Consider the following 24,533-nt stretch of genomic DNA (forward strand, 5'->3'; position numbering starts at 1 on the left):
CAGCCGATGGACCAGGTAAGAGATGCGCTGCCACTGAAGACCGTAGTGCTAACCTGTTCTTTCTTTGTCTTTACAGGTGCTGCTGAAGACTGGATTCCAGGATGGTAAGCCTTTGTTCCCTTAGGCCCAGGATCAGAAGCAGAAGACACGATGAGCGTTCTGCTGCAGAGAATGCAGAATAACGCAAAGCAAGATTCATCCATCGGGTGTGGTTTAAATAGCCTCCTGTAGTGCTTAGGTGTCTCCTTCCACAGCCACGCCTACGTAAGAAAAGAGTTCCTGCTTTCCAGAAGAGTTCCAGTGTTCTGAACCTAGGGAGTGGCTCCTGCCCCACCCAACAGGAAAAGTAGTCCCAAACAGAAGAGGATCAGGGGTTCAACTGGCAGGTAAGTAAGCAGCATGGTCTGCTGCAGGTAAGTCCACCCAAGCATTATGAGCCCGGCGCTTCCAGCGCTGGGACTGGGCATCTTTATGAGCCTGGTGCCACTGGCGCCAGGACAGGGTCCAAAAGGTCCCAATTGGGACTGGCTGGCACTCGGAACCGGGGTTATGGGTCTGCTTCCAAGGGAGTCAGGCAAGTCCTGATCTTTTGGAAGCAGAGATCATGACAATTTAGTTATATGGATTGGAAATAGTTGTTTTTAGTATAGGCACTTTTAATTTGTCAAGATGCCACTAGGACTCCCTTATTATTATTTGATGGCTGTAGCTTGCTTCCATCTTAGATTTAGGTTTAGATTAGGTGTTTTTCCAACTTGCATATAACGTTCAATAAACACCCTTGAACTGTTATCACGTGCGTCTGTCTTTACTGTTGCCACCATGAGTTCCTTACAGGTGTTTGCAAAGTCCTATGGTCTGATAATAGGCCTCATTTTGTAAATAATCCTTCTATTAGGCATAAAGCATATGTTTTCATCTGCTTATCACCCACAGGAGAATGAGAATGGTATTTGTGAGCATTTAAACAGACTCCTCAAGGAGAGGATAGCAAAGATAAATATCACCTTGAAGAAAGGATGGCTTTATTGCCTACCCTTTGCATTATTCGCATTGAGAAACCAGCAAGGCTCAGATTGCCACCTGACTTCCTCATGCATTGGAGACTGGACGCTGCATGAGAGTACCCCTTGCTCCTGCCACTCAAATAAAAACTGATGCACATAGTGTAGCAAAAACATTAGGGCATGATTATTTGATAAATATTACTGCTAGTGTTTCTTTTATATCCCAACAGATCAAAAATTGGAGGGAAAGGTTGAAGAAGATTGAAGACAGCCATATGATTAACCCGATCGAACTTTTGAAACCACAAGTCTGTATCCTGGGGACAAAGTGCTCATTAAAAGTTTAGTTTACACTTGGCACAAACCCCAATTTGAAGGACCGTGCCTGGTAGAAGAGGTCACCCCCAAAGACAAGCTTGGGTGCACCTGAATGACAAAGATCTACAAAGGAGAGACCCCTACCCCTCCAGCACCCGTTGACTGTGAACCTAGAGAAGAAGTTCTGCGTATGCAGACCAGATCCGCTACCAAGAGCCAACTGGAGTCATCAAAATAAAAACAATTCGAACTTTGATAATTCCCAAGTTTAAAGTAAACAAATAACTTTTCAGTGTTCACAGAACTATTCCTGCTAGATAAAAGAGACAATGTTTTGAAGAAAAGAAGCGCACACAACACTATGTTGCTTATGATGTTGCACACGTTCTTGGAAGCTGTTTTTACATCTATACTTCAATCCTAGCCAGCTCTAGTGAGATGAAAGGTTGATATTGTCCCTTTTCTGGAAATCCTAAGAGAGACCCCATTATTTGCAGGATCATCATTGCACTATTATTTATATTTTGTTTATAAAAAAGGTGTGGTTATTATGAAAAGTAACAGGAACTAAACATTGATAAAGGAGAATCGTAATCTTCCATTTTGTGATATACACATTGTTAGCAAGAATGCCACTTAATGCACAAAATGCAGTAAGGCACATTAATTCTTTTGCAATGTTTCTCATACCTATATTTTCTACAACGTGTAGTCTTTTCTTTCTTATTCTTATAGCATTTGGCCAAATGATGTTTTACAATATTGGAGTGTCCCACAATGCGACATGCTGCTATCTCCAACAAAAGCAGAGTGCCATTTTCCCTGATAATTCCAAACAAATCAAATCGGCTCAAGAAGGATGCTGGAGAAGATTATCAGGATATAAATGCAGATCTTGATAATTCAGCACATTTAAAATATAACCTATGAAACCAGCACAAGTGAGGTGGGAGAGGAATGTTAGATGAGAGCTGCTATGTGTGTCATCTTATCCCTTATGTCATGAGCACAGCCAGAATATGTATAGCACGAGAAATACCTAGACATGATGTAAAGTGTCTAAGCCATTTAGCAGTATGCATGACAACAGGTTATTTTGAAGGGAAGTGGGCAACCCTATGATGGATTTCAAAAAGAACGTTCCCATATGAAGATGCTTACATAAAAACACAGATGATAAAAGACCAGAACTCGAAGAGCAAAATGATCCAGTACATATTGACTGGTCCAAATAGATGAGACGTGAAGATTGTTGAACAAAAGAGACTGGATTGTGCAGACAAATGGGAAACACCAAGATTGCCAGGATGCTGGGGGAGACGTCAGCTATTGGTATATGGACAGGTTGTCACCAATACAGGATGGGAAGAAGGAATGATGGGATGCAGTGCACATTTATTGATGATATCACCAGTACAGATAGTGCAAGTAGAGATTGACAAATGCCTTAAAGAACGGGCCAAGTATTAAAAGTTATTACCATATGTTGAAGATGAAGCAGGATCCATATTACCAATGAAGAATGTGACACTGTGCTTTAGAAACAGTGATCAGAGCAAAGTCAGAGAAAATAAAGGATGTAGGCACATGATCGATGTGTCAGGAATGAAAGGAGGAACCGTCATACTGATGGACTACTATTGGGCCTGTGGATCCAATGCTTTCATGAAGTTGCCTCTAAATTGGGCAGGAGGGGGGGGGGGTATGTTCTATGGTGATAATACACATTCCTGCATTGGTCATCCCTAAAAGTGACCTCCACATAGACAGCTTTCAGAAGAGGTCGCTTAACCTCATGCGACAGAAGAGAATAACTTTTCAGCAAAAGCAATAAAAGTTTATAATGACATTCCAGATGAGCATAAACTGTTCAGTAGGACGGCAGTGATATTTACAGATATATTCATGCCAGTTATTCAAGCGGCAGTAAACGCTACGTGGTTACAAATCACAAGGTGGGAACTGCTACAAACAAGCAACACAACAATAAAAGCATTTAATGCAATTAAAGAAGAATTGAGGGCCATCTAAATAGGTATGTCTTGGACTCAATTACAGCAATGAAAGGAGGTGTGTGCGTCAAGAGCAGGCTTTCTTGCGGTACATACGACCTGCCCATGATGGAGAAAATAGAACATCGACAGAAGCTATAACTCTTATCGACCCTACATTCAAAAATGGTGGTAGAGGAAACATAGGATGATGATTGGTTTTTAAACCTGTTCTCATGGATTCCAACCTGGCTGGCGAATGCACACGAGATGTTGGGAGCAATACTAGTGTTAGTTTTGCTGGGATTCGGTCTTATAAGAATAATTATAAAACAATATAAGAAGACATAGAAGAAAGCAGTCAGAATGAAGATAATGATCAATGCGAGTTCTGTGACTGATGAACACACAAACACAGACCGAAAACACCACCATTGATCACCCAAAAAAAAGCCCTCTTGCACCACCAGAAACGCAGTTTTACTATCCTAAATGCCATTAGAACTATGTGGGACGTTGGGTGTTCGGTTCACTGACTGGGGAGGGCTGCTATATGACCTGGAGTGTGGATTAGCACATAAAGAATAATCTCAAGAAACAACAGTGTGAAGAGAAGGTGAAGAAAATGGAGGAGGTGTTCGAGGACTTGACCACAGAGGGGAGAATGTAGAGGGGCAGTTGTACCCACTGACCGCAGTCAGACTGGATGAACAAGAAAGCACTGTGTTTGACACCTGGTATCATTCCAATACCACATCAAAGGTATGAGAGATGGCATGCACTCAGACAACCGTATCAAATGTACCCTCAAACTGATGCAGTATAGATATAGAAGAACTATAAGCAAAGCCAGACAGAGGTAAAGTGACGCGACTAAAGACAGAAGATAAGTGGCCGCACTGAACTTGATGTATGTATATCTAAATAAGGAAGATGTGATTGAAATGACAAAGTAAACATATATGCGAATATAATAAAAACAATATACACTAAGACGATAAGTGACAATATAAGTAGTATATGCATATACGCAGAAAGGCAAGGCAGATAAGACGAGACAAAAGCTTGCTAAAGTAGGAAATCGAATGAGAGTAAAGCAGCCATGCTAAGAACATGCTAAGAAATCGGACGTTGGTATGGTGTAATAGTAAGTAATAGTAAGCCTCGAGAAGGTTAACCAAGTCTGCAATGCCGACAGGTGCTGGAATACAAATGTGCAAGAACTAAGGGTATTTATTAAGGAGTGAACAATTGCAAGTGCAGGGTTCGAATGTGGGCAATGCTGGGAGCGATTTAGCTTCTGCTTTTAGCCTAGGAGAGCCTGGCTAGCTTAAAAGCAATAGCATCCAGGAGCTACTTTTGGCTCCCCAGGCAATTTATGCCTTGCAAACATGCAAGATGCGACATTAACGGATTGTTTCAGAATGCTACTATAGAAGAATCAGGGCACATCTAGTACACATTTAAGTTCAATGAATCAAACATTATGTGCAAAAAGTTAACATGCGCATGTCATCTGGAAGTTAGATTCGTGCTGCGCTGGTTACTTGCTCCTGGTTCCCGAGCCGGTAGCTTCTGTCTCCTTGGTGATGTCGACACCCAGGAGCTGGTTTTAGCTCCTGCTCATTGAATTTTAATTTCGAACACTCCAAGTGCCAAGTATTGTTCAATTAAAGATGCAGAAAGTACATGCAGAATGGAGCAACCAAGTCTCCAGAGTAATAGCACCCAATATAATTGAATCAAATGGCATTTAATAGAAGGGCAAAATTGATAAAATCATTGTCTCCTCACACGTGATTCAGGACTGAAAAACAAGGCCTATTCATGAAGCTCCAGACAAAGGTAGCAATGTACCTTCACTCCCTTTAAAGCTCATAGGAAGAGAACAGTCCGCAAGGTCAACTACAAGGAAGAAGCCTTGACGTAGGGCATAACTGATGAGAGATGGTAGGCTAATTAGCTAAGAAAGGCAGTTGTCTGACGTTGTTCCCTTGCACATGGGTTTTGATGCTTATGTGCTGCTAACGAGCTGAATGTCCAATGTTGGTTAGAGAGTACTTTATTGAACTGATAATAAAGTAGTATTTTGCCATCTTCCTGGAGTCTTTCCGGTTGGAATCGTACCAAAATGTCGACCTGGGAACTGCGACGGCCGAAAATGCCGACTTTTCTTTTTAACCCCTCCCTTAGACCATATATATATGTGGGGGGGGTTTAAGAGTATACTATTAATATCGGGGGGATGCAGGGGTCTCCCCCGCATATACATGTGGTGTAAAGGGTAAAAAAAAAAAGTCTGCATTTTCGGCCATCGCAGCGATCACATAGTTCCTGTCCGGTTAGTTGGGCCAGAGATGATTTATTGTGGTAATCCCATTTGGAATGCTCCAGGTGCTATTGCACACTAGGTTTCATCCAATAGGTGCTGGATTTGTCAGAGGAGCCCCTGTACAAATTATTTCAAGTAGTGGCCCTGACCATGTTTTGGAACCACTCTCACTCAGATGTTATTTCTGAGAGTGATTTTCCTCGTCTTCCTGTTTCTTGACAATTGCCTCCAGCTACGTCTCAAGCAAATCCATTCTTTCAGAAAGTTCAGAATGAGCATGAGCACAAAGTGGTGTCCACTTTATCCAAATATTTTTAGTACTCATGGTCCGTTTATCCAGATCGCCAATAGATGAAGAAAGCTTTTAACACTATATTGGATCACCTGCTTTAATTCTTTAAGCATATGTACCAGGTCGCCTCTAGTGGTGGTGAGGGCATTCCTTTTGGCTTAGAAGCTCTGGAGATATGAGAACTTGCACAATTACTTGCAAGGGCAGTTTTGTCACATGCTCCTGGGCTTGTACGATGGTTTTGTTATCTGCTGAGGCAGGACCTTCATATTTATCTGGAGTCATTGCCGGAAGTTAATCCAACTTCTAAAAGTGTGTGTTGATGACCCAACTATGCATGGACTCTGGTGTTCAAATATGTTTGATGGAAAGATTGTTGATAAACACAAACACATCGCAATGTAGCAGCTCAACTGCAATAATCTCCTCTTTGAACATGCTTTTTATCTACATTGGACCTAACAGAACCCCCAAAGCATTGGTTAGCATGTCACCAGTCTGGACAAAGTACACTAGAACTGGCCGTTTATTATCCTGTGTCCAACAACATTTCTACAGACTCAATTGGAAGAGCAGAATATGCAATGGGACCTTGAGTCCCACAAGCACAGCTTAACCAACCCCTCCCCAACCTTTTGAGGGCATCGTGGGGACCTCTGATAACACAACCTGTTCTACTGCACAACAGATCCCAATCAAAGCTCAGCCCTGTGACAACGCAGGCCCCCCAGTCCACCAATGGGAGTGTGGGAGCCACCAGAGCCACCTAGAAGAACCTGCAACTTCTATGTTTCCTTATTCCACCATTTTAGAACATTCTGTTCGAAAGGGGGCACATTGATATATATTGTTGACCCAGGAATACCAGTGCAAGAATTGGTCTCATATGCAAGCCCCTCACGGAGCTCACAGGAGCCATGTCTGCATGGGTCACCCGTGCAGCCATAACACTCGTAGAAATGTTTAAGACAGGTTGCTCAGAAATGTCAGAGCAATAATGGGTATGAGGAAGTGTTCCTTCGAAATCACAGCATTATTAAACCTCAGTGATTTGGTGAGTAAGAGAATGCAGTTAAAAACACCCATAACAATTTACTTTGACAAACACATTTTGGGGAAATGCCCAACCCACATGCTAACCCAACAATAAGTGCAAGAGGGAGTTATCTTGTATAGTACACAATGGAAACATAATTTCCCACAGGTGTATGGGAGGGCTAAAGAAATAAAGGGTTCCACCTGGTGAACAGTAACATGAGAAGCACATTAAAATAAAAATGAAAGGAAAACAGAGCAAAATGTTGAAAAGAAACTTACATCATCGGGATGCCAGTCATCGTCATCGGAAGAACTTCCCTGTTTTCTCTTAGCCAGCTGACTAGGTGCCAAGCTTCTTCTCTTGAATGAATTAAATTCATCACATTTAAATCTACCAAATTCACTACCAACTTAATAACAATGTTAATCAAAATAAAGATAAAGATATAAAGAGAGCAATACAACATTATAAAGCTACATTCACACAATAGAAAGCACAGATACAGAGAATCATTCGAATAAACATAACCACAGGCTGCTTTTGTATCAATGGACTGAAAAACTGTAGACAAACATTGTTACGAATAGTTGACTGTTTTCTAATGTCTGTTTACCTCTTAATATGCAGACACTTCTAGGAGCGGTGAAGGGCAGGCTACATTTTATTAATACTCCTCTGAGAAGACTGCATAACAAGGGGGCAAATTGTATGGTACAAAATAAAACAGTTTATTTTAAATCACAAGAATTATAAAGAAGGTTTTGAGGAGCCTGAAAAAAGTGGCAGACATGTATGACTTCAGCAAACATTTTGCATGTCTGCAAAAAGCCTCACTCAATGATTAGAACACATCCGAACAGTGAAACAGTTGCGTGAAGCGAGAAGTCAAACAATTTGGTCAAAGCATAGTTTGACATTTCGCTAGTTTTGTCAAATCTCATGGTCTGCAGAACATTAACAGTTAAATACTAGCGCTTCTCGTGACCTTAGTCAGAAGTTTCATCGAAGAAAGGAAAAGTGACAAACTTGTGTTTCCCCAGTGTCATGTTTAAAGACCAAAGGAGAAATTACATACCGTAATGTTCGTTCTATGTCTTCTTCTCCCACAGATTCCTCATTTTATATATTTTCCTTCCAGCGTCGCTGCTTTAGAAAACATGACGGGGGGCGCAGTGGACCTCGACCTGGCCACCGACCATCGATCCGTCTTGCTCAGGTCTGGTCGTCGGTTTCTGGACATGACGTCAGGCGTCGTATAAGTACCACGTCACTACGCCCCAACCTCAGTTCCCCCCTTTTTCCAGAGCACCACACACTCTGGAACACGCTGCCACTATCACTTAAATCCTCGGCTAATCATCTGGCTTTCAGGAAAGCTCTGAAGACCACCCTGTTCTAACGTTTCTGTCCTTATTGTGTTCCCTGAGCTCGCAGCTTCCCTACCAGCGCCATGATGCCTCTGGGCGACCGTGCGCTATACAAATATATATAACGTAACATAACACACTGCATAGGAAAACAGAACAAACAGGCTAATGAGTCCTTTAAAATAGAAAGTTATTGTACACCTATTAAGGAGGAATAAAAAACACTAAGAGTAGTGTTAGAAAAATCTTTGCTTTAAGACTGTGGCAGGAAGACTGAAAAACAGACACAGAGGTCCATCACCAAGTCAACATTTTTTTAAATAGAAAGATGCGCACCAACCACCGACTTCCTGAGCGGGCATGGATGCGAGGGGAGAGGAGGAATCTGCGGGAGAAAAATCCATAAAAATAACATTACGGTAAGGTAATTTCTCCTTCAATGGATTGCTTTTCTCCCACAGATTCCTCATCTGATAGACTTCCAAAGCAGTAATGATGGAGGCAGGCAGAAAGTCATACTAAGAAATTTTGCAGCACTACCCTGCCAAAACGTGCATCACAAGTGCGAGCCACATCCAGGCTATAGTACTTTGCAAAGGTATGCAAAGATGACCATGTCACAGCGCAACAAATCTCCAGACAGGGACCCCCCCCCCTTTGCAATACGGGGGATGCAGAGACCCCGACCCCCTTGTGGAATGGGCCCTGATGCCTGCTGGTAATGCCTTCCCAGCAGCCTGGTAACATTCATCTATGCAGAGAATTATCCAACAGGATAAAGTCTGCTTCGTTATGGACAGGCCCTTACGGACTAAGGAAAAAGCCACGAAGGAGTGGTCAGCTCTCCTGAAATCAGCTGTCCGGGCGATATTGTAACTATGCCCTCTTAGGGTCTAGAGGATGTAACCGTTCCTCCTGCTTAGAAGGGTGAGGAGGAGGATAGAAGATTGATGGACTGTGACAAGTCAAATTCTGATACAACATTGGGGAGGAAGCCAGGCCTTACCCTGAGAGAAATTTTCTCCCAGAAAAAAAGCAGGAAGGGGGCTTACAGCATAAGGCCTGTAGTTCACACACCCGCTTAGCGGATGCAATAGCCACCAGGAAGGCTGTTTTCAATGAGAAAACCCGTAAAGGACAAGAGTGCATAGGCTCAAAAGGAGCCGCCATCAGAAATGTAAGAACCAGATTAAGATCCCAATCTGGGACAAGAAGGAGTTGGCAGAAACTTATTTACAAGACCTTTCAGGAATTGTGCCATTACCAGGATCATAAAAAACAAACCTTGATCCGGTGATCTCTTGAAGACGGACAAGGCTGCCAAATATCCTTTGACTGTAGTGTCCTGAAAGCCTGCAGAGGCCAGTGACAGAAGGAACTCCATCACTGTAGTGGTGGGGCAAGAGATGGGGTCAATCTTGCGTTCCCTGCTGCACATCGCCTCAAATGTTTCTCATCTGCACACATACAAAGACCTTGTAGATGGTCTAGCAACACCTCAAGTAATTCCTCAAAGAGGTCCCAGTCATCATATCTCATCCTCTCAAGAGCCACGCATGTAGGTTGAGGTATTCCATGGTCAGATGGCTTATTCTGAATGGGTTAGGCGAACCGTACACCAAGGCAACCAGTGAGATGGACAGATCCAGGAGGTCCGATTACCACATTCTCCTCGCCCAGTCCGGGGAGATCGAGATCATGGTCGCTCAAAACCTCTTCAACCTCCAGAGAGCCCATGGAATAACAGGAATTGGAGGGAACGCGCAAAGGAGAGGGAAGGTCCAATCCACCAGAAACGCATCCCACAGTGCACCATTCGCTGGGAATTCCATTGAGCAGAAACGTTCACATTTCCTGTTGGACTCCGTTGCGAACAGATCAACTGCTGGGGTACCCCAGAGAGTAAAGACCTCCTCTAGGATGTACTGGCATATTTGCCACTCATATGATACTGTGCTCTGCCTGCTCAGAGCATCCGCCAAGTTGTTCTCTGTGACCGTCAGATGAACTGCCGAGACCGAGATCTTGTTCTCCAGCAACCAGAATCAAAGCATCATCACCTCCGTGCAAGGGTGCAGGGGCGCACACCTCCGTGCTTGTTGAGATACTGCATCACCACTGTGTTGTCCGTCAGAACAAGGACATGCTTTTCTTGCAGAGATGGGACGAATGCCATCAGGGCTAGCCTGATGGCTCGTAACTCCAGCCAGTTGATGTGCCACCTGGCTTCCATCGTTGACCAGAGGCTACTTACCTGCAAATCCTTGCAGTGAGCGCCCCAACCCTTCAAGGACACATCTGTGACCACTGGAGTCTGAGGCCAAGGAGGGCAGAAGGGTTCCCTTGCCAAAAGACAGTTGCGGTCCACCCACCAGGACGTGTCATTGACAACCAACGTGGGCACTCTGAGGAGATCTGAGAGAGTGCTGAGGTAATGAACCATTGATCCCTCAGTAACCATTGCAGGGATCTCATACGCAACCTGGCCTCTAGCACTAAGCAAATGCAGGAAGCCATGAGGCCTAGAAGGAGGAGGAAGGAAGAGTGGCATTGTTCCGGAACAAATCCACCATTTGCGTCAAGCTGATCCTCTGTCCTCGGGAGGGAAGGCCTTCTTCATCCGGGTATCTAGGACTGCTCCGATGAACTGGAGCCTGTGAACTGCTGTCATGTGGGACTTCTTTAAGTTTAGGGCAAACGCAGCCTGTGCAGCAGCGAGCAGGTGTCCTGCAAATGGGGCAAGACCTGCACTACAGACTTCGCTCGGATCAGCCAATCGTCCAGATATGGAAATACATGGACTCCAGATCTTCTGAGGGGAGCCGCAACTACCGCTATGAGCTTTTTGAAAACTCTTGGGGCGGAGGGAAGAGCAAAGGGAAAGCACCTTGAACTGATAGTGGATATCTCCTATGATGAACCTTAGGAACTTCCTGTGCTTTCAATGGATCGGCACATGGAAATAGGCCTCCTGTAGGTCTATGGACACAAGTTCGAGAGCGTGGAGAATCTCACTCAACGGCACCATCCTGAATTTGTCTTTCCTCAATAACTTGTTGAAGGCCCGGATGTCCAGAATGGGAAGGAGACCTCCTCCCTTCTTAGGTACCAGAAAATACTGGGAATACCAACCCGATCCTCCCTGTACGGGAGGTACAGTTCCACGGCACCCTTCAGCAAATGGGCTCTCAGTTCTTCGTGGAGCTCCTGTCCCGGTTGGATTGGAGGTGGGGGAGGTCTGCCCTTTGTTTTTCTTAGAAATGGCAGACTAAACAACCACATTGAATGAGCAGTAGAGCCCACGAATTGGAAGCAATTCCCTGCCACTGGAGCAAGAGTTCCGACAACCGTCCGCCAACAGGTGCGCTGAGAGGGAGAAATCAATGCAGCTTTGGAGGCTGGGTCGCCTCTGCTGCCGACGCCGCTTGTTTGCCTCTAGAAGCCCCTCTGTGCCTTCCGGAGACCGATAAATGCTTCTGCCCTTGCTGCGCTCTCCTGCCATAAGGAGCATATTTACTGCAGCCCCGTGTCCTAGAGGCGAAGCTAAAAGCAGGTTAGGCCAGCTGCACAGCATTTGTGGCCGAAAAGAAGATCACTCTCGAATGGCATGTCCAGAAGTTTTAATCGTACGTTAGGTGAAAAATACAGGTTTTCATGTAGGCCTGCCTTCTCAGTGTTATAGCGGATGCCATAGATCGGCCCATACAGTCGGCGATGTCCAGGCCCATTAGCGACTGCTTGGCCACCTCCTTCCCATCCTCCACTAGCTGTAGGAAGCCGTCACGCATTTCTCCTTCAGGGACATACTGAGCAGCATTTTCCACCACTGTCCATTTGCCAAAACTGCTTGCCACATTTGTAGCTTTGAGGGCCAAGCTACCTGAAGTGAATGCCTTTTTTGCCAAGGCATCTACTTTTTTTGCTTCTCTGTCTGGGGGCAGAGTGGATGTAGATGATGCAGGTCGAGAAGAGAACATAGCAGCCTGCATAAAAAAAAAACCTCTGGGGAAGGGTGAGAGGAGAGCTATGAGGGGTCTCCTCTAGCCGGCCTGTACTTCCCGGAAATGGTGGAGCGACCGGAGGAATAGAACATGGGTTTGCCATAGAGCTGCCAAAGGACCGGCAATGGCCAGGCTCAAAGGCATATTCCGTTCAGTGGCAAGACCTTCCTCTAGGATGTCAGTAAGTTCATAACCTTGCACAGGCACCCGTGAGGAGTGCAGTCCCAGGGTGTCAATAACCCTTTCCATCAGAGCACAGTATTTAGATGTATTGTGAAGATAGGGCAGGGACTGCTGAAACTCTAGGTCAGGCCAAGAGTCCAAACCACTGGCGGCTTGGAGGCCTTAAACTAGCTGTAAAAGCTTATTCTGGTTGTCAAAATTGTCGACCCTTCCTGAACCCAGGAACATCGGGTCGTGATCGTCGAAGATATCAGTCATGGGCTCGAAAGATTTTGACCGGGGTCGTGGAGTAAATACTTTCCCCGACAACCGTTGAGGTCAAGGGTCTGTCTTTTGGCGCTGTAATGGTGGATGTCGATCGAGACACAGTAGTGTCGACATCCTTGGATGCACAGGGGTAATCGGGTTTCCATAGTATTTCTTTCAACGTCGAAAGATTTATCGGCGCTGACATAGTCAGTAGCATGGCACTAGAGGGGCCCGGTACACAGAGCGCCGCTCTTTGCTCCGAGGCATGCTGCCTGGTGGTGGGAGCCACACTGACTGCAGCATGCTGCTTGAACATTGCAAGCATCAAGGATTTGAAATCCTCCCACTCCCGGTTGGCGGTAGGCCCAGCTGACGGCTTACATTTTTCCGTCAACGAATCGGAATTCTAACAATGACAGTGGGGCCTTTCTTTCTTCGGGACGAGGAAGAGTGGCACCTCGAGTGAGATCTTTTCTTCTGCCGGTGTTTCTTGGGGGTATGCCCCTCGGTTTCGGCCAAACCATCGGCTGTGCCAGAGATTTTGAGAGCGGTCAACACAGAGTGAGGTTTGCAGCTCGGTCGCGAAGGGATTTCGTTTGAATTTTGGAGCACGACAGACACCAGTAGTCCTGTGACCCATGCCGAGGCACCAGAGACATAATTTGTGTGGGTCAATGAGGGACATCTTGGTGCCACAATCACAACACCGCTTGAAAGCGGACACCCATTCGACCGACATCTCGCATCAAAGATTTAGCAATAAAATACAAAAATTTTTCTGGGGAAAACATCGAAAGGGTCGGAGCTATGTGTGCCCAAGCAGAATATTGGCGCACAGAAAAAAGGAACGGAGATCGACCAGATTCAGAGCAAGACGGATCGACGTTCGACGGCCGGGTTGAGGTCCACTACGCCCCCTGTCCAAACATTTCCAAAGCAGCGAAGCTGGTGGGAATATCCATCAAACGAGGAATCTGTGGGAGAAAAGCAATCCATTGAATGTAAAATATTACTAATTGAATATGGTTGGCGTGATCGTTTATCCATAGACAACAAGGTAAGATATTATTAAAAAGTAATTCAGAAAATGCTTAATTTGGGGATTTCCTCGATTATGAACTTCTTAATAAGGACATGCTACATTTGTGACGCTTTCAAACTAGATTACATTATTATTTGTTGCTATGGCATGTGCCTGCAATGTGTCTGTGCTAGGCTACATTCTGTTATGGTTACTATGCCCTTGCCTGCTTTGAAATGCTATGCTCTGTTAGTGTTGGTATGCTATGCTGCGTTTTGTTATACCACGCCATGTCCTTTTCTAGCTATTAAGACAGCTGTCAGGTTTAAGACACACAAACACACTCATCCCCCAATTACCTGAACCCCGTTTGGAACACCACTTCATCAATCACTGCATCCAAACCTGCATATTTAGTTTTTTTTATATTTTCCATTTCGAGTGGCTATCGTGTACCCAAATGTGTTTTGTTTTAATGGAGTTTTGCCAATTTTTCATTTTAAAAAGGAAATCATCTAGTCACCTTTCTAGCACGCTATAAGACAAATAAATAAAACACACAAACAGTACTCAGTTCGGGAAAATGCATAACCTACAAACTTAAGCTGATAAGCACACTCTACACAACTGTTGGACCCATGATACACTTGCTGACATCAGGACAAGGTAACTGTAGCCCATGCTGGATTATGCAGATTAACTCCCATAGGTGGCCAGCCTCAAAGAGTACTCCTGCCTCCCACACAACTATAACCATGCCAATAAGGTTCTGAATAGGTTCGGAATATGCCTCAGGAACTCGTAGGAATTCCAGTCTACGGACTTGCTCCCAAGTGAACCAGAGTTCAAAACCCATCCTAATTTAAAAACGTCTGTAGTTCATCCCAGCTTTCTGGTCTGGGTTTTTGTTGCCGTTTGGTGGCTTAAAGAGCAAACAGAAAGCTATGAGTTTCCCTATGCCTTGTGCATGGTTTCAGCAAAGCCAGGGGTACAATGACATTGTGGAAGGCTTCAAGGCCTGACCGCCCCAGGGCCAAAGACGTTCCGCATCATAGTTTCACACGAAAGGGTGCCAGACTGTCACTGCATACAGGATGACAAGTGGACCTTCTCACTCTACCCACCCTGTTTGTTGCACATACACACCTTTCACACAGTCTAATCAACAGCATGCATAAGGAGCACACATTGGATAATGGATCATTATAGATGGGTATGCATTACTGTACTTTGGTAGCCTTCAGCCAAATAAGCCACCATACTGTCTCAGCATGAACCAAAATAAAGACTGCATGACGTGACACAAAAACACTCAATAATACCCTTTTTTTTTAAAATCAATGTGTCGGGTTTATTCAATGTTACTGAATAATATTTTATCACTTAATTCTCTTGCCTTCTGTTACCAGCATTCACCTTCATGCACAGTCTATTCTTGACTAGGCCACTTGGCTCAGGTCCAAGAGTCCCAAAAACAACATTCTGGAGTGCAACATATATAGATTCCTGGGGCAATTAGATTTGCGCTCAGTAGACTTTCTAACACAACCCAGTGATCACAACATTTAAATATGCATCCTCCCCCCTTGCAGAACTGTGGTCCACCTTACAAGACCGACACACACCAATGTTCTCACAAAACATTCTTCCCCTGCTGCATCCCTCCCTGCATTTGTTCTTATTACTCTGTTTCCCATCCTCTTATCTTGCATTGCTCATTATTTTATCCTCCAGCAAAAAAAGCTCTGGATACCCTGGTGAGGGCAGAGAACACCATTCCAAAGAGAAGCCTATGTGCTTTGAAACTAATAGGGTGGTGGGTTGCTGCAGTATAAAAGCCTATTAACACATTTGAAAACTGTATTATTGCTGCTGAATGAGTTGGTCAGGAAATGACAGTGAAAAAAAATAATTCTGTATGCTACCAAGGACAGCGTTTGGAAAATGTGTCAAGTCTGTTATTCAAACAAATAGCACCTGTCATAGTGGAAAATGTGGCATATACCCCTCGGGTAGGGCAGGTGCCATTGGCTTGTACAGTTAACCAAGAGCCCACATGTTGTCCTCTGGCTGGGAGGAGGACAGGGATTCTGGGATGACTGAACACCATTATTTAGATGCGTTCTGTTTCCTGAACTACCCCCATTCAGAAATGGGGCTGGTAGGACTATGGAGCCTTGCTAATAGTGTACAATTTAGAATTGTGCACCTTGACACCTAGAAAAGGTAAGATTAGCCTAAACAATTCCTTAATGGAGAGGAGGGGGGTTGAAACAATGACATGCGACAAAACAGACTGACAAGAACATGCATATAAGGAGAGACATACAATATTAACAATATTGTAGCTTTCAGGCCGCAGTGGCAGGCGTGAAAGCTATTCGCACCCCAGGATTTACTTGGTGCGAATCATTTTTTTTTTCCATCTGACAGGAGATGAGCTCACCACACCAAAAAATGGCCACCGCTATAAAAATAGAAATGGGACTAAGTCCTTTTATGGATGACAACAGCCATGATAAACAAGTTCCAAAATGGCCACCATCATCTGAAAAGGGACCTATTCCCTTTTTTATTTTAATGGTGGCAGGGATTTCTGTTTTTGACTTAATTATTTTCACCATGGCCCGGGAAAAACAGATTTTGATTGGTCAATTTGTCTTTCCCAGGTGCGAATTAAGTATTTACACACAATTGCTGTTGGGATTACGCTGTGAGTGTGGGGTGTAGCTTCAAGAGATGATACGAGTTTTTTCAGGGTCGGTTTCAAATCCTGCTACTCTGGGCAAGCCATAAAGTACCAGACCTGTCCCATAACTCTCCTGTCTATATAAAAGGAATCAGGATCATCTTACCACTGGGAAGTGTGGAAACTTTAGGGCGTTCTCAATGATAGACCTCAGGGACCCTTTGTTCAGGTGCCATGGGGAAGGCCATTGCGCTTGGTTCCCGACACTGTGGGTGGACAAGCGGGGGAGGATCACCTGTGCAGGGGTTCCTTGGGGACTGCGGAAGCGGTATTCCCTCCTTTCCGGTACACCTCTACCCAACATCTCCAGTCTACTTGGGATATTGTGAACAAGAGCCCACCTATCCACAACCATACACCTACCTTCACCGAGACAACATTACACCCAATTGGCACGTAATTACCCAGGAACACTACAACTCCCATATTCCCCCCTCACATCTCTTTTCCAAAAACACTGAGACGAAGAAGAAAGGGACAGTGAGAATGAAGATTTCTCAAAATCACACTGACACAGACCACACAGAGACAGAAAACAGACTGCCCCATGCTAAAACTGGACTATCCAACAAATAGAAACAGGCAAGGTCAGGCCTCCCTTGATAATCAGTGTCACCCGAGACCGATTAAGCCTCCCCCTCAGTATAAAGGGCAGGGCACACAGAAACACTCTGAACGAGCTGAGGATGCTGGATGGTGCACGGAAGCCAGAGGGAGAAAATTCGAGATGGAGACCCTGGAAGGCCTGGAGGAAGAAGGACTGCTTGACTGATGGGCCTGCGAGTACAGGGTGAGGCTAGTGTGGCGAGGGAACTGTACCACCAGGAATACAAACCAGGGGCAGCTGGGGTTACCTGACGGTGCCCACGCCAGAGACCCTGCCCTGGGCAAAAGCGAGAAAGGCTAGGCCTTTGAGGGGCAGGTGGCAAGAACCTGGCCTCAACAAGTATCCCCTTGAACTTCTGCAGCTCCCAAAACACTGGAATGCCTTTTTGGGGGAGATAGCGAAGTGGAAGCGAAACAGGGAAAAGTGTTTTCTGGGACTTGAAGTCCGAAGATGTTGAATTTAGCAAATCACAAGGGTCCGTGCCGAGCTGAGGGGGGGACCATGTGGGAACTCTAAAAAGGGGGGTCCGAACCCGACTGAGGGAGACCTACGAGCGGAAAAGATACCAGCAGCCCTCCCGAGTGAAAGACAGAGTTGTGGAGGCGAGGCCAAGCTTGCCGTTTAACCTAGACTTGTGAATTAAAAACTACAAAGACAAGAAAGAAATACACATTGCCGGTGAGAGCAAGCAACATGAAAGACTGGTGTGTTAAGGAAAGGTTGAAGTTGCAACAGTATATTGCAATTGAAGGCGCACAGGAAGGCAGACCTGTGATGAACATTGAATTACTGACTGCTACTTTGCATTGCTGGTTTAACAGCTGAGTGGTCCAGCAAAAGGACGTAGCCCTCGCAAAAGTCTCTGTGAAAGGTGAAACTGAAGGGGGCGGGAGGTGGAGGAGTAAAAAGGTGAACGTTGATCTTTTGTGCTTACGACATCGACCTACCCAGACCAAGTGACACTGCGGCAAATAACACAAGAGTGTGAGCTGAAGGGAAAGTCAAAGTGGTGCTGCGGAGGTCTATAGTAAAAGCCACACACATTCGAAAGTCTTCGACATCAGGAACAGGTCAGAGACCAGGAGTGTGATAAGTCAGAGGAAGGGAACCGCTAAAATATTTGAATTAAGCTTGGGGAATGGAATCCCTGCAAGTGCTGTGTTTGAAAGGTCAGAGCCCCACTAAGGGAGACCTATGTGAACGTTTTGTATTGAAAGGGCCGAAAGCTGGAAAGAGAGACTAACGTGGAAGGCCAAGCAGGCTGTGAGAAACCTAAAGGTGTCTCACGAACTATACCCCGGGGATCTGTCATCCAGGTGGCCAGCACACTGCCATCGCTATTGGAACCAGCTCCTGAAGGTGGACCAGTGAGGGAGGATCAACTTGATGGGTGTCCTCGGGGAGTGTAAAGGGAACACTGACGGGTAAGACACAGTGTTCCCCTTCTATTAATCCCTCTTTCCTACCCTATTACATAGGACACTCAACCTCTCTAACCCCTCCCCCTTTCTTACACGAACACTTTCGTACAACACAGACGACGGACTAACACCAGAGCCGTTTACCCAACATGTCCCAATATAAGGGTCCGGCAAAGTCAGGCAGTTGGCCAGAATCACACACCTGATGGCCCTTTTTCTTCCCACAGGGATAAAAGGTGGAGCACAAGAGCACAGACCGAGCAAGGCAGCCTGCACGACGTGAGGGATAACTCAGTACAGCAGTTAAAAGTTGAGAACAGCATGAGATTCTGGGCTAAGCTCCCACTGGCCATGGTAGGGAGGGTGGCACTGCTGAAGATGGTAGTATTGCTGAGGTCGTTACATTTTTTTGGGAATAATCTATATATGATACTTCAGAGCATATGTAAAGGGTTCATATGGCATAATACCAGGAATAGAATAGCCCTGTGGAAACTGCAGAATATGTATGACAAAGGGTGCATAACATTGCCCAATTTTGAGATCTATTATTTGGCCAAGCAATTGCAATATGTGGCTAAGTGGTTAACGGAAGACTCAAAGTCGGAATCAAGATTGTGGAGGTCTGAATGTGCTCCGTTCTTTTTGAAAGAATGGATATGGCTGCCAAAACCAGAGCTAAAAGGGTGCGCGAGGATGTTCGAACTGGGATGGAAGATGTGGGGTAAGGCTTGCCAGGCCATGGAGAATCCGACCCTGTGTTCTCCCCTTTCTTACACGAACACTTTCGTAAAACACAAAAGACGACGGACTAACACCAGACCCTGTGTTCTCCGCAAGTGCCGTTAGTGGCACTTACTGGAGGAGACGAGCAATTGAGGAAGACGATTCGCATGCACTGGGATCAGGTGGGCGTTGAAACGCTGAGGGATGTATGGCAAGAGGGGAAGGTAATGGAATTTCTCATACTGGCAGAAGAAACAGGCCTACACTCAGGGCAGTATATTACCTACATCAGATTAATACAGCGAGCGAAAGAGACATGGTCCGAAATAGTGCTGGAAGACCAACCCGACACAGCCATAGAAACAATTTGATATCTCAGAAGGGGGGGGCACAGGGTCTCCCAAATCTATGAACTACTGATGTCCAGGGTGGGAAAGAAGTGACCAGACTGGACTGGGAAGAGGAAGCCGGGGAACCCATGAATGAGGTGTTGTGGGAGAGGGTCCAGGGATACCATAAAATAGTATCTAGGAATGCAAGGCTGCAATAGATCCAGCTATATGTTACCCACACAGCGTACATGACCCTCCCCCCCCCCCCAAGAGGATGGCTCGATTCAAGAGTCCAGAAATACAAACATGTCCCAAATGTGGGGAAATGAACTCAGGGATGATGCATATGTTTCTGGGCATGCCAGGAAATTGGGAAATTCTGTGGAGAAATAGCCCACTGCTTAACCCAGAAGGGGATTACGCTAGATGTGGAATCTCTGTGGGCATGCATGGTGGGGGATTCTCTAGACCGCGCAAACTGAAACACGTGAGTAAACGCAAGGACTTGGCCTACATACTCGCCAAGCGCAGAATTGCCATGGGGTGGAAAGCAAACAGGCCAAAAGGTAGTGGTCTGGTGGCATGATCTCCAGAAATGGGCAGAAGCGGAAATGGTGGTATGGAATGAAGCAGCCTATAGGGGAGCGGGGGGGCTGAGGAAGCAGGAACTTTGATGGCCTGGAGACAACTGTGGCCACACTCTCAGGGTCCACCAAGGCCTGGCTAAGTGATCATGATTTCTCTGGGAATATAGAAGGGGAGGCACTTGTTTTCTGTTGGTTGTTATGAAAATTAATAAAAATTGTTTAAAAAAAAAACCAGCACAGCAGTACATGAGGAAGAGAAAGATGTCTCATACCCAGAGGGTGACAAGTAGAGAAGCTACTTTACCCTTTCCGAACAAGGCCTGTGAAACCTCAAGAGAAGGAATTATAAGACTGCGGACAATAGCCAGCGTGTGTTGCAGCAGATGTCTATGTTACATGAGACCCTCCTCTGCCGATAACCAAGCCGGGGAGAGACACGGGTCTCGGTGGTACCGAACTTGACTCGAAGGAGAAGAAAGGCAAGTGGTTATCACAGCTGCTGAGTCGAGTAGAGAACTTTTAAGAAACCGAACTGTGTTGAACGAAAAGTAACCAACAGCTTAAAGCTAGGATTGATGGAGTAGGGGAGAAACCAGAAACAGCGGAGGTCGGCACTATGTGGGTGCTCTCTCAGGACAGTCTGGGCGATTACTCAATGGTAGAAACTACCGTATCCAGAAGCCCTTGGGAAGCGGCGAGAAGAGGTCAAAGTGGTCATACAGGGGTCTTGTAAAATCCTCTGTACCATCGAAAGTCTTTGACCGACAGAGTAATGAAAAGCAAAGGGAGATGAATCCTGCCTGGTGAAACTAGCACAAGAACAGTGAGTTGGCAAGAGTGAACCCGGCAGATGTAAGTCAACAAAAGGGGCGAAGCCCGACGCCTCAAGGAACATTTGCGTTGACCAAGGTGAACCCGTGAAAAGGAGATTCACAGTGACCTTTTTTTTTCTTTTTTTTTTATAATACATTTTATTGGGTTTTAAACAACAATCACAGTCAACGAAAAAAAAGAAACCAGGTCAAAACATACGCATTCAAAGAATGAATCAGTAAGTGAAAGCATGATTAGAGTCAGTTGGTTTCCACATGCAGCCATATCCATGTGAGATTTAATCGTGTTCGTTTGGGCATCATGAAATTACTGAGATTCCTGTTCTTCCCATTTTCCCCATATTTTGGAGGCTTTAGTAGGGCAGCCTCTTGCCTTGTAGACACTGTGTTTCAACCTTGCAAATGTGTCCATATCGTCTGCCCATTGATCCAGTGTTGGGGATTCTGGGGCGTCCCATTTTTGTGCGATGTTTCGCTTCATCAGTCCTGCAGCCGTAGATAGGAGCAGTCCTTCCCATTTATTAGCAGTGTTCTCATCAGGTGTACCTAATAACAAGACTTCACTTCTAGTGGTTTATTGCAGCCTAGCACTCTGGATAGTTCATTGCAGCATTCACCCCAGAAGGTCTGGATTTGAGGACACTCCCAGAGGAGGTATATGAATGTTCCAACCCCTCCACCACATCAGAGGCAGTTCGGGTTTGGGGCTCGCTTCCAGTTGTGTATCATAGTTCTAGGATAGTATATTCTGAGTAGGATTTTTAGTTGCACCAGGCGGAGTCTGGAAGAGATGGCAATCTCCTTGGGGTGCATTAGGATCTGGATCCAATCCCCCGGGTCTATGGCTCCCACATCTTCCTCCCATTTGGATTTAAGATGAGGGAGTTCGAGTGGCAAAGGAGGACATGGCATTACATACTATAGAAGTGCATTTAGCAGGGATATATGTTGGGAATATATTGCGCTCTATGGGTGTGTACTCGGGAATAGCGGAGTCCATCTGGATGCGTGTCCGTAGGGCGTGAGTCAGTTGAGTATGAGGATATTGTTTGGTTGTTGGGAGCTGGAATTTCAGCCGCAGTGCTTCGAAGGAGGCGATTTCCCCACCTACCAGGACATCCCCAATCTTTGTGATTCCGGCCTCCTCCCATTTGGGCCACTGTCTGAGTTTCCATATTTCAACCAGGTTACTATTGTGTCACAGGGGTTGTGCAGTGGTGATCTTGTCTTTCCATCCCACAAAGGCGTGTGCCCGTCTCAAGACCCTTGAAACGTATGCTGCCATTGTTTGTGGTGGTGGTCTGTGAAGGGGTTGGTAAAGCAGCTGTAATGGGTCTGTGTCGTGAATGGCAGCAATTTCGGCCCTTATATGTGGCAGCTCCCGGTCCCTGTGTAGTAGGTCGTTGACCACCTCCAGTTGGGCAGCCCAATAGTAGGCCCAGAGACAGGGTACGCCGATACCTCCTGTTCGGCAGAAACCTGTGCAGTTCCCTTAGGGACCACTGCAAAATGTTTAGGACTACAGGAGTTAGCAGCAAACCCAATTGGTAGCAGTCTGCACCACCCAGATTTACCTGGTAGCTGTGGCTGAGCAGTCAGACTTCTCTCAGGAAGAGTTAGGCAGTATACAGAGCATACACAATAGGGCTGGTAAACACATTAGAACAAGCAGACACTGACCAGAGCTTTGGTGTAAAAGATATATAATTATTTATTTAAAAACACATCTAAGAAAACACACTGGCTCTAATCTCAAGCAAGTTCAAAAACACAGTCACTAAAGTCTACACACTCCCTTAAAAGAATATTAGACAAGTCTTAAGTAAAGCCCCACTTATTTTCAGACAGCGGTGAGCGCTTAACGCAGATGGCACTCTAATAATTCGGTTTAAAATAGAGAGAAAGGCAGAGCATAAATTGAAACAGATCCCAACACTTTCAGAAGAACACAGCAAGAGAGGAAGGTAGAATCAAACCGTGAAGTTAGAGTTCAGAAAGCCGGATCCACTTTAAGAGGATCAGAACGAAATGTGCCCAAGGTCACACGGTTGAAAAGTGCACAAAAGTCTCAAAAAGGTTCAGAAAGAAGTTGGACCAAAAGAAAGGGACCAGTTAAATGGTCAAGAGGCCAGCCCCATCTAGAAGGTTAAGGATTTACTGTCACCTTGTAGCAATCTATAGAAAGGGAGGCCAGGCAGACAGTACCTTGAACTGGTGAGAACACTCCAGCAGGGGCAGTTGTTCCTGGCAGCAGTTGCGAGTCGGTGCTTCGTCCGGCAGGAGAGAAGATCTTGGCGGGGAGGAAAGCAGGAGGTTGTTGTGCTGCCAGGGAAGAAACCAGCTGCGGAGTTTCTCGATTGAAAGGAATGGTCCTTTCTTTCGCGGTTCAGTGGCAAGTGGCTATCCGCTTGCCGGGGTGTTTGGCACGGGAAATTCGACCACTAGACGTTCTGGTAGGCGAAAAGGAAAGCAAACTGGTTGTCCCCACCAGCTCAAGTGGAAGAGACTCTCCGGCAAGAAGATCTCCTCTGTCGTCCGGAAGTGGTGAGACGGTTCAGGAGGGCTCCACCGGTGGTGTCGTCGTTGCAGGCCGGCTTCTCCCTCTTCGGATTCTCGGGTCCTGTGGCGACTTCTGAAGTTCCAGTCCCAAAAGCCCTGCTTTTATGCAAGAAACCCCCATAGCCCATAAAACACAATAACAGTCAAAGGAAACCCCTCAAATCATGTCCAAGAGTGTGAGGAAGAGACTCACTCTTGGCAGAAGAAAAAAAACAAACTCCAGAAATCCAGCAAAGCTGCTGGGGGACTCACTAGGTTAGGAAATTCAGCCTAAACAGAGAATTTTCCCTAACACCTCCCTCCCAGACCGATCTCTGGAGCGTGGCCAGTGCAATGTGGGGCTGTCCCCCTCCCCATATGAGTTCTCCAAGGAGACAGTCAAGGCAGTCAAATTTGCCATCTCGAATCTCAAGCAGGGCATTTTGTAATACATAAAGAAATCTAGGTAGGGTGATCATCTTAAAGAGAGCTGCTCTACCCATAAGTGTCAGGGTAAGAAGTCTCCAGTGGCGGACATAGTCTTTAAAACGGTCCATCATTGGCTGGAGGTTATGGGTTGCGTCACGTGTCAAGTCCTCGGATATCCAAATCCCCAGATATCAGAAGCCATTTGGTTCCACTTTATATGGGCATTCCTAGGGGATGGCCTGTGGACCGCCCTTCACCGGGAAAAGGATAGATTTGTTCCAGTTGCTTCTCAGCCCACTGAATTCACCAATTCGGACGAGCATTTACGTCACTATAGGGCAGGTTCGTATCGGATCACACAAATACACCAAGAGATCGTCAGCATACAAGGACGCCCTGTCTTCGTGTCCCTCTGGCCATCTAAATCCCATCCAATCCTCGCTCTGGCGAAGTGCCAAAGCGAGTGTCTCTATCGCAAGAGAAGGGGGGACAAGGGGCATCCCTGCCGTGT

The 24,533-nt window shown here is 45.8% G+C and overlaps 1 protein-coding gene across 2 annotated transcripts in view; it reads right to left on the reverse strand.

Moving 5' to 3' along the window:
• RAD54L (RAD54 like) overlaps positions 1 to 24,533 on the reverse strand; it is a 454,404-nt gene that overhangs the window by 358,069 nt on the left and 71,802 nt on the right. Inside the window, exon 2 of one of the 2 annotated variants that reach the window (XM_069642281.1) lies at positions 7,258 to 7,338. In XM_069642281.1, the coding sequence (XP_069498382.1) occupies positions 7,258 to 7,338 (81 nt within the window). The remainder of the gene's footprint in view (positions 1 to 7,257; positions 7,339 to 24,533) is intronic. The other variant, XM_069642283.1, reaches the window with a different exon arrangement.

Source organism: Ambystoma mexicanum, chromosome 1q, assembly GCF_040938575.1.
Source record: "Ambystoma mexicanum isolate Mex_15411 chromosome 1q, UKY_AmexF1_1, whole genome shotgun sequence".
Classification (NCBI taxonomy): domain Eukaryota; kingdom Metazoa; phylum Chordata; class Amphibia; order Caudata; family Ambystomatidae; genus Ambystoma; species Ambystoma mexicanum.